The 17,242-nt window shown below is 40.1% G+C and overlaps 1 protein-coding gene across 2 annotated transcripts; it reads left to right on the forward strand.

The window, feature by feature from the left end:
- Positions 1 to 6,352: 6,352 nt before the first annotated feature.
- LOC103698613 (spermidine synthase 1-like) lies at positions 6,353 to 14,805 on the forward strand. 2 transcript variants are annotated; one of them, XM_088707639.2, is made up of 9 exons: positions 6,353 to 6,654; positions 8,689 to 8,765; positions 8,863 to 8,985; positions 10,762 to 10,866; positions 13,220 to 13,292; positions 13,776 to 13,805; positions 13,917 to 14,112; positions 14,217 to 14,346; positions 14,427 to 14,805. In XM_088707639.2, the coding sequence occupies exons 1-9, from the start codon at positions 6,465 to 6,467 to the stop codon at positions 14,490 to 14,492; spliced, it is 990 nt and encodes a 329-aa protein (XP_088563765.2). In that variant the 5' UTR covers positions 6,353 to 6,464; the 3' UTR covers positions 14,493 to 14,805. The 2 variants fall into 2 exon arrangements, with proteins under 2 accessions (XP_088563765.2, XP_038983853.2); XM_039127925.3 differs by having other exon boundaries at positions 6,356 to 6,654; positions 13,776 to 13,847.
- Positions 14,806 to 17,242: the final 2,437 nt, after the last annotated feature.

Genomic DNA, 17,242 nt, shown 5'->3' on the forward strand with positions numbered 1-17,242 from the left:
ATCTGGTCTTTAAAAATTTGGCTGACCAGTCTCTGATATGTGGCCCCAGCGTTTTTCAGGCCAAAGGGCATCACCTTGTAGCAGTAGGTGCCCTTGTCGGTGATGAAGGCCGTCTTCTCCTTGTCTTCTGGCGCCATTCGGATTTGATTGTACCCTGAAAAGGCGTCCATAAAGGTTAGCAGCTGGTGTCCTGAAGTGGAGTCGACGAGTTGGTCGATGCTCGGGAGGGGGAAGCTGTCTTTCGGGCAGGCCTTGTTCAGGTCGGTATAGTCCACGCACATACGCCACTTCCCATTGGCCTTCTTTACGAGGACTACGTTGGCGAGCCAGTCCGGGTAGGAGACCTCCCGGATGAAGCCGGCCCCGAGGAGTTTGTCCACCTCCTCAGCCGCAGCTCGTTGTCGTTCCGGGGCGGAGCCTCTTTTCTTCTGCTTTACAGGCCTGCTGGTCGGTCTCACCTGGAGTCGGTGGACCATGACCTCAGGGTCTATTCCTGGCACGTCCTCGGGCGACCAGGCGAAGACGTCAGCGTTGTCCCGCAGGAAGCTGACGAGGCAATCCCTCTCGCGGGCGCCGAGGCCGGAGCCGACCTGCACAGTTAGCTCGGAAAAATTTTCTTGTAGTGGGATTTGAATAAGGAGCTCACCGGGCTCTACTTGCTTCTTCCAGAGGGTGTCCCTCGCATCGAGGATTTCTATGGGCAGCGAAGGGCCCATCGGGTGGTCCGGCGCCTCGGCTGGTTGCTTTACTGTGTGGGCCGCCATGTAGCATTGCTTGGCGACCAGCTGGTTTCCGCGGACCTCGCCTACTCCTTGGTCGGTGGGGAACCGCATGAGCAAATGGCGAGTTGAAACCACGGCTCGAAGGGCATTTAGCCCTGGGCGCCCAAGGATGGCGTTGTAGACCGAGGGCAGACGGACCACCAGGAGGTCCATCCTCACTGTGCTCTCCCGGGGGGCGAGGCCGACTGTGACAAGGAAGCTAGCCTCACCTTCAACCGGGACTGCATCTCCGGTAAACCCAACCAACGGGGCATTGACTCTCCGGAGATGCCCTTCTGTCAATCCCATTTTTTGGTAGGCATGATAATACAAAATGTTGGCTGAGCTTCCATTGTCAACTAGGACACGCTTTACATCAAACCTATTTACAATCATAGAGATGACCACAGCGTCATCATGGGGGTTTCGACCCCTTCTAAATCCTCATCCGAGAACGAGATGACTTCACTAGTACGTGGGCGCTTCGGGAGTGCTTCCAGGGCGGCCGTCCCTGCCGAGGCCCGCCCGATCATGTTGATGGTGCCGGCGATGGGCCTGTTGTCGCGCGGATTTTCGGTTGGTGCGACATTCTCCGCCGGCCTCCTTTCCTCAGGTCGGTTCCTCACGAACCGGTTGAGTACTCCCCGTCGGATGAGCGCTTCTATCTCATCCCGGAGTTGGTAGCAGTCCTCCGTGTCGTGCCCACGATCTCGGTGGAAGCGGCAATACTTCCTGGGATTCCGGGGGAATCCCGTGTCTCGCATAGGAGGCGGGGGTCGGAAGAAGTCCCGACCCTCGATTTCCATCAGGATTTCGGCCCGGGGAGCGTTGACGGGTGTGTAGTTCTCGTACTTTCCCGGGTACGTCCGAGGCCGTGGTGGAGACCTCGGCCGAGGAGGGGTCCTTTGCTGAGATCGCCTCTGCTGTCGGGGCGGACTTCTCAGTCTGGGGAGGTTTTTCTCTCGGCGGGGGGATCGGCTCCTTTGTCGGCCGCGCTCCTCGCGGCGTTTCTTCTGCTTCTTGGAGGCGGGCTCAATTGCCCCCCGCCTGGATGCAACTGCCTCCTCGGCCTTGGCATACTTCCGGGCTCGGGCCAACATTTCAGTGAAGTCGGCCGGGAAGCTCTTCTCGATGGAGAAGAGGAATCGGTAGGAGCGAACCCCAGTCTTCAGAGCCGACATAGCCATCGACTGGTCCAGCTCGCGAACCTCCCATGTGGCGGCAGTGAAGCGGTCCAGGTACTCCTTGAGGGGCTCCCCCTCTTTCTGTTTGATGTCGAGGAGGGAGTCTGACGTTCGTCACTGGCGCCGGCTGGCAGCGAAGTTGGTGGCGAACTGCCTGCCGAGCTGCTCAAAAGAGGACACCGTATTCGGCTTCAGCCCAGAAAACCAAAGCCGAGCGGTCCCTCGGAGGGTCGCTGGGAAGGCCTTGCAGAGCATGGCCTCCGAGGACCCTTGTAGGGCCATAAGGGCCCGATAGCTCTCCAGGTGGTCGAGAGGGTCGGTCGTCCCGTTGTAGGGTTCCACCTGAGGCATTTTGAACCTCGCGGGAACCGGCCCATCCTCGATCTGGCGGGAGAAGGGGGACTTGGTGGTGAACTCAAAGTCTCCCTCTTGTCTTGCCTTCTTGCTGTGGAGCGCTGCAATCTGACGCTCCAGATGCTCAACTTTCTGGTCGAGCTCCCCCACCCGTGGGATTGTCGCTGTGGTTTGCGCCGGCTCACGGTGATCTGGGGCTGACTCTGCCTCAGAAAGTTGGGGCCTCCGATCGAAACCTTCTCCCGGTAATTTCCTCCGGGGAGAAGCTCGTTCTCCGTTATTGGCTCTAGAAGAGCCATGCAAGTTTTGGCTTGGGAAAACCGGGCCGTTGGGGAGACACTCCGGCGGGGCCTGAGCCCGTGGGGGGAGCGTAGGCAAAGCTTCCTCGCGCCGCAAACTCTGAACGGCGGCGGCCAGGGCCTGGACTTGCTGTACCAAGGCGTCGAACTGTTCCGGCTGGACTAGAGGAACTGGGTCAGCCGGAGTTGGAGAATTCTGGACAGAGTGTCCAGGGCTTTGCGGGGGACGCCGGGAGATGTTAGAGGCTCCCTTACTTCTCAACTTCATGACTGCTACTCGGGCCCTTCCTCTAGCGCCAACTGTTGCTGGAAATTGGACCCGGGGGCAGTCTTCGGTCGAGGAGAGGGAGCGGCGATGAGTTCTCACGGTGGGGCGGCGGTCCGTCGGCGAGCGGCGTCCTCCGTCTGGGACAGTCGGGGAGAAGGGGCGGCAGGTCCTCCTGGCGAAGCGGCGATCCGTCAGTTGGCGGCGTCCTCCGTCCGGGTGCCTGCACACAAACCGGTGGCCGGGTTTTCCGGCGCCGGCCCTCCGACGCTCAAGTCAGGGAGGGGGCAAATAGTGTAGAAAGGGAGATAAATAATGTCTGTAGAGTGTATCAATCTTCCCCCCCTCCTGAGAGGCCAAGGCTCCCTTTTATAGGCGGGGGTCGGTTTACCTGCGATGTAACAGGGCGAGGCCGTAGTACGGTTCGGCATGTTGTTCAGGTCGGCGCATGGTCAGGCGAATCATTGCTCTGATGTCGGCGGTGAGGGCGTCGTATAACCCGAACTAGCACGCTGTCAGACGAATTATTGCATTGGTGTCGGAGGTATGGCCGAGATCGGAGACTTATCATAGTTGACTAGACTCTGCTGGGCTGATTTGCCGTGGAGAGCTGAGAGTCCGTAGATGACAGGAGCCATGCGCATTTATGGTGGAGTAAGCCGGAGATCCGCATTTATTGTGGAGTAAGCCGGAGATCCGCATTTATTGTGGAGTAAGCCGGAGATCCGCATTTATTGTGGAGTAAGCCGGAGATCCGCATTTATTGTGGAGTAAGCCGGAGATCCGCATTTATTATGGAGTAAGCCGGAGGGTTACAGCGACCATGCGCAATAAATGTCAGGGTATGGTCCTCGGCCGGACCGCTGAGGCGCACGGCCGTAGTAGGTGGCTGACAAGAGTAGACCTCGAACATCGGGGTTTTTCTTAGGTCGGAGGTCTCGAGGTCGGGCGTTCCGAAGTCGGACGCCGACTTCGGCCGTCTGGGGCCGGAAGTTGTACGGCTTCTTAGGGGTATTTATGTCATTTTGGGAAAAAATCTTATTCCTCCCAACAGTATTTGTATTCGTCAACTAAAATAAATATGGATATAGATGTACTAGTATCCTAGTTTTACTAGCAGTCAAATTCTAGCAATTTTTCTAATGAGTTTGGTCTGTGAGAACATCTATAACACAGCTGCCTCCCGAGGAATCCGAAAAACCTAGTTCAAGGGTGCTTGACATAGGGCTTGACCTACAGTAGCTTGCTGATTGATTCATTCATTTACTTATTTTGGCTGCAGTAGCCTGAAGGTGATGCTAGCTTTATTAGACTGATACAAAGAAGTCCAACTTGAGCATGGAAGGTCAGGTGACTGATGAGTTCAGTTTGACTGGGTGTCATGGTAGTATTCATTTTGAAGCGGACCTGCCATAATTGATTGCTAAGCTGGTCTAGCCCATGCACGCAGCTACTGACGTATGCGGGAATACGTATCCCACATCCCTTATTTTGCCCACCGTCACGTAGCTATGTAGCTGTAGGTCTCGTCTATAGATTAGGTGGAGAGCTTGAAGACATCTTATTATGAGTATCGTGGGCTGTGGCTCATGGAGACACGTGCTAATCTTTGTTTACCATTAGCTTTTATGCTTTTCTTTTTTAAAAAATAGAATTTTTCCACATGAATATATATCCTTCTAAATATCGGATTTTGCATGAAGACTCTTCCAAAATTGATATTTATATATATACTCTCGTAAAATTATGTTATTGTACAAATACCCATAATATAACGGTTATTCTAACAGTGTTAAAAAAATCATATTTATATTAATTAAAAATAAAATAAAATATTAAAATATGCTATTGTCATTTTTTTTTTCTGTTATCGAAATCGCGATCTATTTGCATATCTACCCATTAAGAGTATTTTAGTCATTTTAATTTGAAACGGTTAATTTTTTAACATTGTTAAATAACATGGGTACATATGCAAAAACAAAAATAAAAAAAGGGCAGAATGACAAAACAAGTGTTTTACGAATATATACATGCAAATATCAATTTTGAAAGGATATTCATGCAAAATTCAATATTTAGGAGGATATTCATAAAAAAATTTAAAAAATAATAAACTTTTATTATATATATATATATATATATATATATATATATATAGGTGGAGAGCCTGAAGACATCTTATGAGTATCGTGGGCTGTGGCTCGTGGAGACACGTGCTAATGTTTGTCCAGCACCGGCTTTTATGCCTTCCTTTCTTAAAAAATAATAAACTTTTATCGCTTCTTTATAACAATTAACATCAGTTTTAGCATGGCATCAAGAATTTATGCGGATGAAATAGGCTTCCATAGGATTAGTCTATTTCGAATTTTGGTTTAGATATGGAGTGGATAAACTAGAATTATTCATCATCATCTTTATCATTATTATTAGCATAGAACTCGTGTTATGTACGTGATGCCGCTTTTTTTTTTGCTTTTTACAGCAATTTTTGGAATAAAATATTATGAATTAAAAAATTAATAGTCAATGAAGACCAAGCAAACATTTGTACAAAGATATAATCTTGTAATATAAATTAAAAATTGAATAAAATAATAAATAAAAGTAATGAAAAGAGATAATGAAAAAAAATAAAATTTATTTAGAACTGAATCCAATACTAGTGGTATTAGATTTTATGTAGTGAATCAAGAACCTTGCGGGGTATAACTCCCCAATTTCAAACTAATTAATTATAATAATTAATAATTTTTCAATCACTCCGGATAGAAATTTGACCAAGCATAATGATGAACTGAATACAACAACTAAAATGACTAAAGCAGATATTACCATCATTAATTCTGATTTCCATTTGGTGAGTGAACTGGGTCGCCTCTTATGTTGCACGGCATTCTGGGGAGCTCTACTGGACATACACGGTAGAGCTTCCGACTGATTTGTATTTTTTGCTTTCTTCTGATTTGGCAGGATGAACTCACGTTAGAGCTATATGAATTGCCGTTTTTATCATAAAAAATAAAAAATTAAAAAATAATAAGGCACTAGGTTTTTATTATATATATATATATATATAAAATAAATATAATAAAATAGATTGCAGTGAATAATGGTATTGAGAAAACGGCTATGGAGACCTTACATATATATATATATATATATATATATTGATACATAATAAAAATTGGAGAGAATAAATCTCATCCGCATAGCAGTTTTTATTGAACTTCTCTTTCATCAGAAAATATTTGATGCAGATTACAAATTTTTATATATTTTTTTTTACTCATGAATTTTTTTCATTGGCTTCCTTTTTAACCTCTTTTACGGGTGAGTATGTCATTCCAGTAAAACTGGGCCAGGTCGTATCACCTGTGCTGCCACCTTGGTGGCTTTATATATCTTTTTTTAAAGAAAAGGCGTGTGGAAGAATCCGGAAAGCGAACGGTTCGGGCCCCAAAACCCTTTCAACGGCGGAGAACAGTGCATAAAACCGTGGTTCCGTGCCCGCCCTTCTTTTGGTACGATAAAAGCAGTGCGAAGCCGAGAGCGTGTTGGCGCGCGCGCGCGAGAGAGAGGGTGCTTGAAATATCCGATGGAAGCCGAGTGCGGAATCCCGGCGGTGCCCCGCGAGGAGGTGGCCACAAAGAGGGCGGGCGCGGGCCAGGAGAACGGCCAGAATAGTAGGGGGAAAGGGACCGCTGCGGCGGAGGACGGGAAGCCGATGGACGGCATCTCCGCCGTCATCCCCGGGTGGTTCTCCGAGATCAGCCCCATGTGGGCCGGTGGGTGCTCGATCTTGGTTCTTGGATTTTCTTCCAAACCGAGGCCTATTCTTCATAACTTTTATTTATTAACTTACCTCTTGTGGATCTTAATAAACAATCTCCATCTATATTTGGATATAATTATACTTTGCTTATCAAGATTTATTGTGGATCTTGATAAACTATTTCCATGTATATTTGGATATAGTTATGTTTTGCTTGTCAAGATTGTGGCTTTTATTTGTTTTTGGTGGTTCATTTTTGTCCCTCTTTGTTTGTTGTTTAACTTTTGCTGAATATAAATACGTGTGCTGTTCCAAGATTGAGTCAAATTCTTTTCCGTCTATCAGAGTTTTTTTTCTTTTTTTTCTTCTTATGGTTCAATCCTTTCTTTTTTTTTAATTTATGGTTATAGATGGACCTCCGTTTATATTTATGAATGCGATGGACATATCTTAACATTTTTTTGGCTGGTTTTATGGTTGTAAAGGCTTTGAGTTGCTTAAAATCCTCTTCTTCTTTTGTTTTGAATCTTTGTCTTATTTTCTGCTATTTTTAAGCTTCTTATAGATTTGCTATAAGCTCAAGAAAATAATAATTGTTTTTATATTTCGTTGGATTTTAACTCTCTCCAGATGGACCCAGCTTGATAAAAGGTATAAGCATATTATTATTATTATTATATGTACATCCGAGTATGAATACCTACTCTGGAGTCTGGATATCCACTTGTCTGTGTTAAAGTGTCGCTCTAAAAATTTATGGGAAATATGCCATTTTCTTGCATGATAAAGTCTCCTTTAACTTTTATTTGTTTTTCTTGTTATAAAGCTAAGTGTCCTCATGTTGAATTCACTAACGGTGCTTCTTTTTTTTAGTTGGTTTATGTTCGTGTTCATATTACTTTTTGGTGGAACGTTGGAGCTTTTTTGTCTTTTTTTTTTTCCTTTTTCCAAGACTGGTTCTCATCTAGAAAAACCCCTTCATGTTTTATCTGCACTCAGTTTTAGTGAAGATCGCTGCTGTTACTTTCATATGAAATATCTGTATGCTCATGACTGATTCTCCATGGGTTGAGTTTGTCTAAAGATCTTCTGCAAGCTTTCCCTTTTTTATGACTATAAATTTATGATCTGTTCAGGTTGAGCATTATTTTCTGTTCTGGGCCTTGTATTATAACTGCACGGCCGTTTTTTCTTTCTTAAAGGACATGTAATGTCTCTAAGGTGTTTAAGAGCCTTATGTTTAGTAGATTCTGACTTTAAGGTGTTTTAGAGCTTTATTATAAGTAGATTCTGATTATAACAGGGCAACTGTTGTTATTTAAATATCATTGATTTTTGTGTGCACATCTGCTATTAGTTTAAGAAAATTTGCTTTTGCAGATTAAGAGGAAGGGACTCTTTTTTGCTTGAATGATTGTCGAGGCATTTCTTAGGTTTGGTTTGGATTTAAAGAAAGTAAATGAAATTCAAATGAGAAAAATAAGGGCTACTTATGCTTGGATTCAACAGATGGTTCATTTCTACATTGCCCAAATCAGGACCTCCATCTCATCCTAGTATGAAAACAAAGCCTGATTGAAGGCTTCTTTTTATTTGGTCCTGCATCACTATTAGAGGTTGCTCAAAATTCCCACTTTTTCTTTTTTGATATTTAACAAGTTACTGCAGAGAGAAACATGGGATATGTCCTGTGAATACTCTATAATGAATCTAGCTTTCTGACTCTGAGAAGAAAATGATATTGGAAGACATGGGCCTGGAACTTGTTGCTGAGTCTTAAAATATATCTAACACTACTAAGCTAAAAATAAGGTCCTAAGAGATTGTGAATAATGATGTTAGATTATGTGGTAGATTTTTTTTTTAAAAATTTATTGTTTCTTGTCTCTTAGGTTTCTTTACATTCTTAAATGACTAAATTGTGTTCATAGTTCTGCATGCATCATGTTATGCTTATTGTAAATTAATCTGGTGATGTCATGCTCTCGATGTCTTTTGTGACAATAGTTGGTTTTTAAGAATGCTTGGTAGTTGGTACCCTTTGCAGGAAAGGCTTACTCCTTAAAGGTAGAGGAGATTTTGTTCCAAGGAAAATCTGAATACCAAAACGTCATGGTTTTTCAGGTAATTCATCACTTTGAGAAGCTGTAACATGTTTGTGTCGTTTTGTCTAAATATACTTGCACTGACCATAACATGTCTGTGATATTTATGATTTCAGTCATCGACTTATGGCAATGTTCTTGTTTTGGATGGAGTCATTCAAGTGACCGAGAGGGATGAGTGCGCTTGCCAAGAGATGATTACTCACCTACCACTTTGCTCTATTCCAAATCCTAGAAAGGTACTTTATCATATTAAGCTTAATGGACTCCATATATGTCTTCCAAGATCTTAGACTAAAAGTTTTCTCTTGAAATCTTGGCCTAGATGTTTTCTCATTGATTAAGTTGAAAGACAATTTATCTGTTACATAAAATGGACAGCATTCTCTTTTAGGATTTCATGTGTGGATTGCTTTCTCTTTGAAGAAAATAAAATGAATATGTGAAGTAATTTTTCTTTACATTTTTAGTGGTTTGATTAGCGACATGGGTGAAGGTTACAATTTGAGCCATTAGACTTTTCATCCTACACCACATGATGGAGATTGACACGTAGAACTATTATGGATTTATTTTTCCATTCATTATCTCTTTTGACATGTGATAGTTGCTGTTCTTGTAACTGCAAAAAAGTAAGCCTCTTCAGATGATTGAGGTCATATTGAGCAATTAAAGTGGCACAATTGCCAATTGCTCCATTTTCATCTGGAGAAAATAGCAGATGTGTTTTAATGACAACTGTGCTTGACTGATCGTTCATTTTTTCTAGCATGGATTCTAAGTGGATTTGGGTAATTATTAACAACTTTTTGTAGAGCAATTTTTTCACAGGTTGGCACATTTTGTGATAGTTCTCTGAAATAGTTCTGAAAAATAAAAAATCAAGTTTAAATATGAACAATATAGGGTTGGAAGGTTTTGAATTTATTCCGTGCAAAGATCATTGGCTGGTCGTCATTAGAGCGTACATCATGAGTTATTATAGTCTCTGAGACAGTCATATAAGTAGATCAGCTAAATTGTGGAATGATTTTATCAGTCATTGCACTCAATCTAACAATTATTCTTTTAGCAGTCTTGAGACCATTAAAGACATAATTTCTCCATCTCAAGGAAGAATGATTAAATCCATGGTTCAAGCTATGGTTGCATTTCAATCTGCAGATGACATGGCAAATTAGAAGTCCTTTATATTAAGGCATGTAGAAGGGGCCACCAAAGTACTGCTCGCTCTGTCTAATTCCATTCAATTTCTCAACTATGAGTTCAGCTGTTCAAAAAAAATGCTTAAAACTAAAGTAGCACTTTCAGTTCATGTCATATTAGCTTATCTGTCATATCTTCTCAATCAGAAACTTAAACTATATAGTTGGTTGAAATTGAAGAAACATCTGGTCAGGTCTAGTTTGGTTGAACCCACCTAGATTTGAACAACCCAGTTAACATACTCAAAGTTGCACCATTCCATTAAGAAAAGGTCATTACTATTAGTGAACCTACTTTGCATGAAGCACCAGGCATCATATTGCACACTATGTTCACATCTTAGTAAGGGAAGGATTTTCTCCGCCATGGCTAATCCTGGTATCTTTAATTAAAACCTAGCCTTTATGGATAATAGAATAGTTTGGCACTGAGTTGGCAAATTGATCATCTATTTTTGTTCTCCAATTTTGTTGAGAGTTTTTCTTTTTCACAACTTTAACTACACGTTTTATAGAATAAGTGGCATGCTCCACAATGCATATCGAAATTTTCATGTTGAAGATATTGTCCTGTCTCCAGGCAAAGTTATTTCCTCTTGTTACAATTTCTTTTGTGGCTATATTTGACATGTCACTCATCCAGCCTATTTCCAAGATTTTCTTTGGGTTTTTTCCTTTGATTTACTTTTGAGGTGATCAAAGCATTGGATTTACTGTCTTATTACAAGAAATTTACAGGTATGCTTCTTCCTTTAAGATATTGAAATCTTTCACATGTTTTATGGTTTGACCCAACTGCTATTGTTACAGGTGTTGGTTATTGGAGGCGGTGATGGTGGTGTTCTGCATGAAGTTTCACGCTATTCTTTCGTGGAGCAAATAGACATATGTGAAATTGATGACTTGGTTGTGGATGTGAGCAATTTAGACTCTTCTTGTTGCCCTTTTTGTCTTCAATATTACTATCTTGCAGCATAAAAGTAATGAAATTGTGATTCTTGTACTCAAGTGTTTATCTTTCATCAGACCATTGACATGATGCTTCAATCATGCTTTTGTTCTAATAATCTGATTAAGTATAGAAATTTTTGAATATCTTATGTCATGGTTGTGCTCAATCATGTTAAGTTCCTCAGCAAGTTATAACAATTGATGTCACTGGTTTATTTAGTGTTGGTCCTTAATCTACAAAATATAGAATATCATACAAGTGTCATTGACAATTGGATATCCAGTTTAGGAAAATTACAAGCTAATTTTGCATAGTATTAGTTGATTCCCACATTGATGTTTCTTAATTTATTAATTTTCTGCACAATTTTCCATGTAAATAGCTTTTTGCAAAATGAAGGAGAATCATATAGATGAACTTCTAGGCTGCCTATCATCCCTCATTTGCTTTTGCTTGAATTTACTACTTGTACAGGAGGTATTTCCCACTTCCAATGTAACGGTGATTTTAGATTTTGAAAAAAAAATATATATATATGACACTGTTGTTGTTTCTGCTGAACCTCTTCTCACAATCTAATAGAGCTTGAAGACTCTGTTGTGCCATGTAGTGGGCACTCTTTTATTTCATATGAAATTTTATTCTATTAGATTAGACTTTACATAAAGTGACTTCACTAGCATATCTATTACTCCGCTGAAACCTATGAATTGAAAGTTTCCCAGCGTCAATCAAAGTATGAATTTTGGACAGTTGCTGAAAGGTTTGAGGGTGTAAAAGGATAACGCTTTGGTTAACTTTGCAGTTATTAATAAGACTGTGGAAAACCTTTGCCTTGCTTAGACAAGTTAAGAATTTCCCTTTGGTAATCTTTTCTTTTCAGGAGCAGTTTTGACAACTACCAAACCACCCTCCCTCTCTTTCAGACATGTAGGATGACTTATGTCCCATGTCTCAAAAATCTACTCTAACACACCTCCAAAAAGCAGGCTAAATACTTGGCTATTTCTCATTTGTCATGACTCATGAGCGTGATGTGGAATTTGTTCAAATTCCTAACTGTGCAAGAAAAAAATGTTTCATAGTTTCCTCGTGAATAAGAGGCATGTCAAATAGTCTAACAATCTTGATGTTATTCCTTTTTCTTTTTTTTCCTTTTGAGGGGAATGTGTGACTAGGTCTAAAAGACTACTTGCTTTATGCAGCATAAAGTCCACTCAGAGAGCCATGACTGTGCCTGTTATCCAATTTCAACTTTCAATATATTGAAGAAGATCTTGAAAGGATTGTTGATTCCTACTTTCACTATCATTTAGGATATATGGTGTCAGGATGATCTGATATGCAGTTGCTACATAGCTTAGTAGACATCTTTTTTCTTTGGTTGATTTGTAGCTAACTTGCTTTTTTACAGGAACACTGTAAAGTGAGATTATAATGTAAACTCCAAAATAAGGTTGAAATAAACACAATTCATAGCAATGCCATTTCCTTTCATTCTCTTTTGGGGTGCCATGGGAGGAGTTGGAGGGGGGGGGGGAGGGGGTAAGGTTGGTGGAGATCGCCCTAATACTTTCAAACAACAAATGTGCCATTGCTTTAGAATAAGCTTCTCTCAATCAAGGACCTTCTATTGTTTTTCTGGGCTCTTATAAAGGATTGAAAGTTTGTATCTACATATTTGGTTAAAAATGAAAACACTAATAAAGGTATGTTTTTAGCCAATTGACATAAATAATGGCAAAGGAAAAAGAAAATCTTAACATATTATTGCTTAATGGGATCTCTGAATTTGTTGAGCCTTCCATGTGCATTGCATGTGCTACTTAGTAGTATTGATCAAAATAGTCAAAAACTATTGTCATTATAACCAAAAGTTTGAAGGCTAGCTATCTAAGTAGCATTGTGGTTTACTTACAAGCTACAACATGAACTTCTCTCATCAGCTACCCCATGGATCTATTACAAATTCATGAATCGAATAATGTACTCTGTGATAAAAAATTCAGGATCGTTGACTGTAACTAACTACTATAGTCTACAGCCATCACTACTAGTCTACTTAGACCTCTGAACTATGATGACATTTTCTCTCTTTTCAATCTATTTATGTGTTATTGCTCTCTTCTTATTACAATTAGTATAACAATTTATTCTCGTCTTCATATATTGTAAGATCTACCACTAAAACAGTCTAGGTAAGAGTTCCATTATCTTCAGCAGAAAACACAAAATGCTTTAGTGTTGTACAATTTTTTTGTATCTTGTTAATTCTGCATAATTTAAAGAGTTGTTTGCTGGAATTTTTCCTTTCAGGTTTCTAAGAAATTTTTCCCTCACTTAGCTATTGGGTTTGAGGATCCTCGTGTGAATCTTCACATTGGTGATGGTGAGATATTTCTTTAATCATAAGTAGTTATTTTGTATAAGTCAATAGCATAGTGATAAATAAATTCCCACCTTTCAGTCTTTCAACATTGAAGCCAATGATTTATATTAGAAACTTAACTGCCACATCAAGTGATCAAGATTCATATGAACTCGATGTAATGGTGAAGGGGCTCCATTACAGCCCACGTTCCTTGCCGTAAAGAGTTGGTTAAATTTGATACGAACTATAAAACCAATCATCAGTTTGAGTGAAGATGAAGTGATGACCCTTTCTTATTAAATGCTTAACAATAGCATTTACAATTTGCCTATTAAAAACTTATACCATCTCACTTGCATTGTTGTATTTTAACTTCGTTACAAACTTCATGTGCATAAGTTGCAGTGTATAATGCTTGGGTGTACCATTATCTGGCACTTTGAGAACTTAATCGTGGTATATTTTTGTATGCTTTTCACTCACTGGCTTACCAACATACAGGAGTTGCATTCTTAAAAAGTGTTCCGGAAGGTACTTATGATGCAATCATCGTGGATTCTTCTGACCTGATAGGTCTGTCAAGATTGGTGAAGTTACTTATTTTTGTTGCTGAGACCTGTCTAACCTCCTTTGGTCAATCAGATCCAGCTCAAGAACTATTCGAGAAGCCTTTCTTTGAATCTGTGGCTAGATCTCTTCGTCCGGGTGGAGTTGTATGCACTCAGGCTGAGAGTATATGGCTACATATGCACATCATTGAAGATATTGTTAATGTCCGCCGTCAAATCTTTAAGGGCTCTGTGAATTATGCTTGGACAACTGTACCAACATATCCAAGGCATGCTTGACATCTCACTGCATTGTTGTTTTTCAAAACTCTGATCTCTCTTTAATTTAGACGAGTAAAATGGATTTTTTTGACATATTGGTTCATGACTGCAGCGGGGTGATTGGTTTCATGCTTTGCTCCACTGAGGGACCACCAATTGATTTTCAAAATCCTGTGTATAATATAGACGAGGACGAGAAATCCAACGAATCAAAAGGGCCCTTGAAATTTTACAACTCAGAGGTATGTTTCCTTATTGTCTTTCTTGTGTTTGTATAGGATTTCTAGGTCTCACTGTTGCTTATTTGCATGCCTTTTTGCAGATCCATTCTGCAGCATTTTGTTTGCCATCCTTCGCAAAGAGAGTTATCGAGTTCCAAACCAACTGAGCTTCACCCAAGAGTTCTTCCCAATATGATTAGGTGCAGGATGGGGATATTGCTGCAGAATATCATAGCAACTCTAATCTTCATAGTATCTTGCCCCCTTCATAAGTCAAAATCTATGAAAGCATGTGTTAGCTTGCAGCTTTTATTTTGATTCCTTCCATGGATGATCTGAGATATTAGATGTCCTCTCCACAGTTTTTTCATCAAGAATGAATGCATTTCCATGTCAACTCTCTCTGTCCAAGCAGATATAAGATTTGAGACCTATTTGGATATCCAAATAATTTATAAATAGAACTTATAATTCTGTAAATGTGTGTGTGTGTGTGTGTGAGAGAGAGAGAGAGAGAGAGAGAGAGAGAGAATGGATTTGATGAAACATGAAACAGGGGATCTCAGACACGTGCAAGGCCAAAATGAAAGTTTCCTTACAAGGATATATTATCCTGGCATTCAAATAGGTTCTTGGAAAAAAGTCTTATGCCTATCAAACAGTTTTAAAAAATAAACAAAGAAAATAATTATCTCAGTGATGCTCGTGACAAATATAACTACTCCAAAAAAGTTGTCATTGTCTTTGGTATAACGTCATCATTGTTGACTTTTAATCTTTAATAGATAAAAATATCTTTATTAATTATTTCATTCAAGAATTAGTATTGAACAAAAATTGGAATGACCTGTGGTTAAAAACTGGATGAGAAGTACCTTTGGGTCAATCAATTTTTAAAAAATGGATAGCTTCATATGTGGCCCAAAGACTAATGAAGCCACAAATTAGGTGGCTTCATATATGAATGCATCCTTACTAGAAGTGTATGAGTCATTCGTCATAGTATATATTAAAAAAAAAATAGACACCAAGATGTGGAAATAAAGTCTAATTGACACAATCAACATTTTAGCCAACATCAATAAAATCATATACTCCTACAAGCTAAAAATCTCCTCGTTTTATTATTATTATTATTATTATTATTATTATTATTGGCTAATATCGCTATTGCTGAAAGTCTATTCTAGACCTTGTTTGATTCGCCTTTGGGCCGCAGTCAAGGTTTGGGCCATGATGCAGGACTTGACTTTGGGCTTTAACTGGATCATTCTTTGGAGGTTTGCCTCTTAGGATCAAACAGGCTGAGCTAAATCCAGACCCCAGTGGTGACCAGAGGGACCACTGGCAGCCCCACAAATCGTTGGCCACTTCTATCGAACCTAAGATATGATCGAAATCTTGTCAAATAGAATAAGTTCTGATTGCTGAACTAAACCCATTAAATAAATCATATGCTGACATGAACACATATAATTAAATTATTGGTTACCAAATTAATTAATATGAGTTGGGAGAGAGGTCAGGTGAAGTGCAACAGAGAGCAAGACGAGTGGGAAACAAACCAGAAAAGCACAGAAAGGTTCAACTCTGATACCATGGACCCCTTTTTTTCTAATATTTTTCTTCACTTCTTATTCTTTCCTTTTCTTTTCAATCTTCATCATTTGGTTTCTCTACTTCACCCATCCTTCAGACTTTTGGAGTGACGTTGGAGAGGAATTTATTAGCAAAAGAAAACGCCGAGAAAGCAAATCAGACTATCCTACCTCCTTCCTTCCTATGTGGCTGAATTCAACTGCCTTGAGAGAAGGACAGAATAAATTTGCAGGTAACATTACCCCTAGTGCATCGTAGTTTGCATGGAGAGCCATATATGTTTAGATAGGCGACACATCATTTATCTAATGGCAAACTATTGGCTATTACATTCGACGACGCCAAAAATGATTGGTATGCTGAATAATGTAAGTCGAGAGATAAACTATGGTTCGTCCATTATCAACATCAGCGGCATATTGTCTATCCAAATATCTGAAATCCTATGCAGTGCAAAATACGCACTATTAAGCATCCCGGCTCTCATTTAAGAACCGAGTTTTTTTTTTAGTAAGAGTCATTCGGGACACCAATTCACCATTGCCAATTTATAATTTAACTAAATCTTGTCATTGTTTGTAGAGAAATAGATGTTGCTATTTAAATTAAATTAGAGATATAAATATACGAAATCATAATTTCAAGGAATTAACGAATGAAATGTAGGATAGGAGTGGTGATTTCTATAATTTGATGGCTATTTATAACAAGGAATTAACAAAGGAAAAGTTAGATAAGACTTAAGAGCGGCGATTTCTATAATTTGATGGCTATTTATAGCAGAGGAAACAAGAAGGGAACTAAATAGCCTCCATTGTTTATCACTAGTACATATGGAGAAAATTTTTTGATTGAATTTCTGCCCCCTTCAATAGCACCTTAGAAATACTCTCACACTAGATGAGAGATTTGTGTCTATAAAACAATGGAAGCTCATTTATTAATCTTGTTCAGTTCTATTTCTTACATCAGAATAACAAATCTAGTGCATGAATGGAATGTTGAAGTTCATTTATTAGTCTCAAATCAAATCGAAATCACGGCTGAGATTGATTTTGCCCTGAGAATTTGTTAGTGTCTCGCCTGCTTGTCATTTTTGAAGCCTCTTTTTTTTTTCCAAATAAATATGTTTGATTCTGACAAAAGTAAAGAGAAACATATGTATGAATCTGAAAAAAGGATACTATACTGACATGAAAGGGAACACTGTAGTTTTTTGGGGGAATACTTTACAACAGCATTGTTAGATTGAAAACAACTAAAGACTCTATTATTTCTCCGGAGCAATTGATCAACCATAAATACATCTAAAAGTTTT

This window comes from Phoenix dactylifera, chromosome 11 (genome assembly GCF_051530095.1).
Source record: "Phoenix dactylifera cultivar Ajwa chromosome 11, Ajwa_hap1_PhDact_Kaust_v1.1, whole genome shotgun sequence".
In the NCBI taxonomy this organism is placed as follows: Eukaryota; Viridiplantae; Streptophyta; class Magnoliopsida; order Arecales; family Arecaceae; genus Phoenix; species Phoenix dactylifera.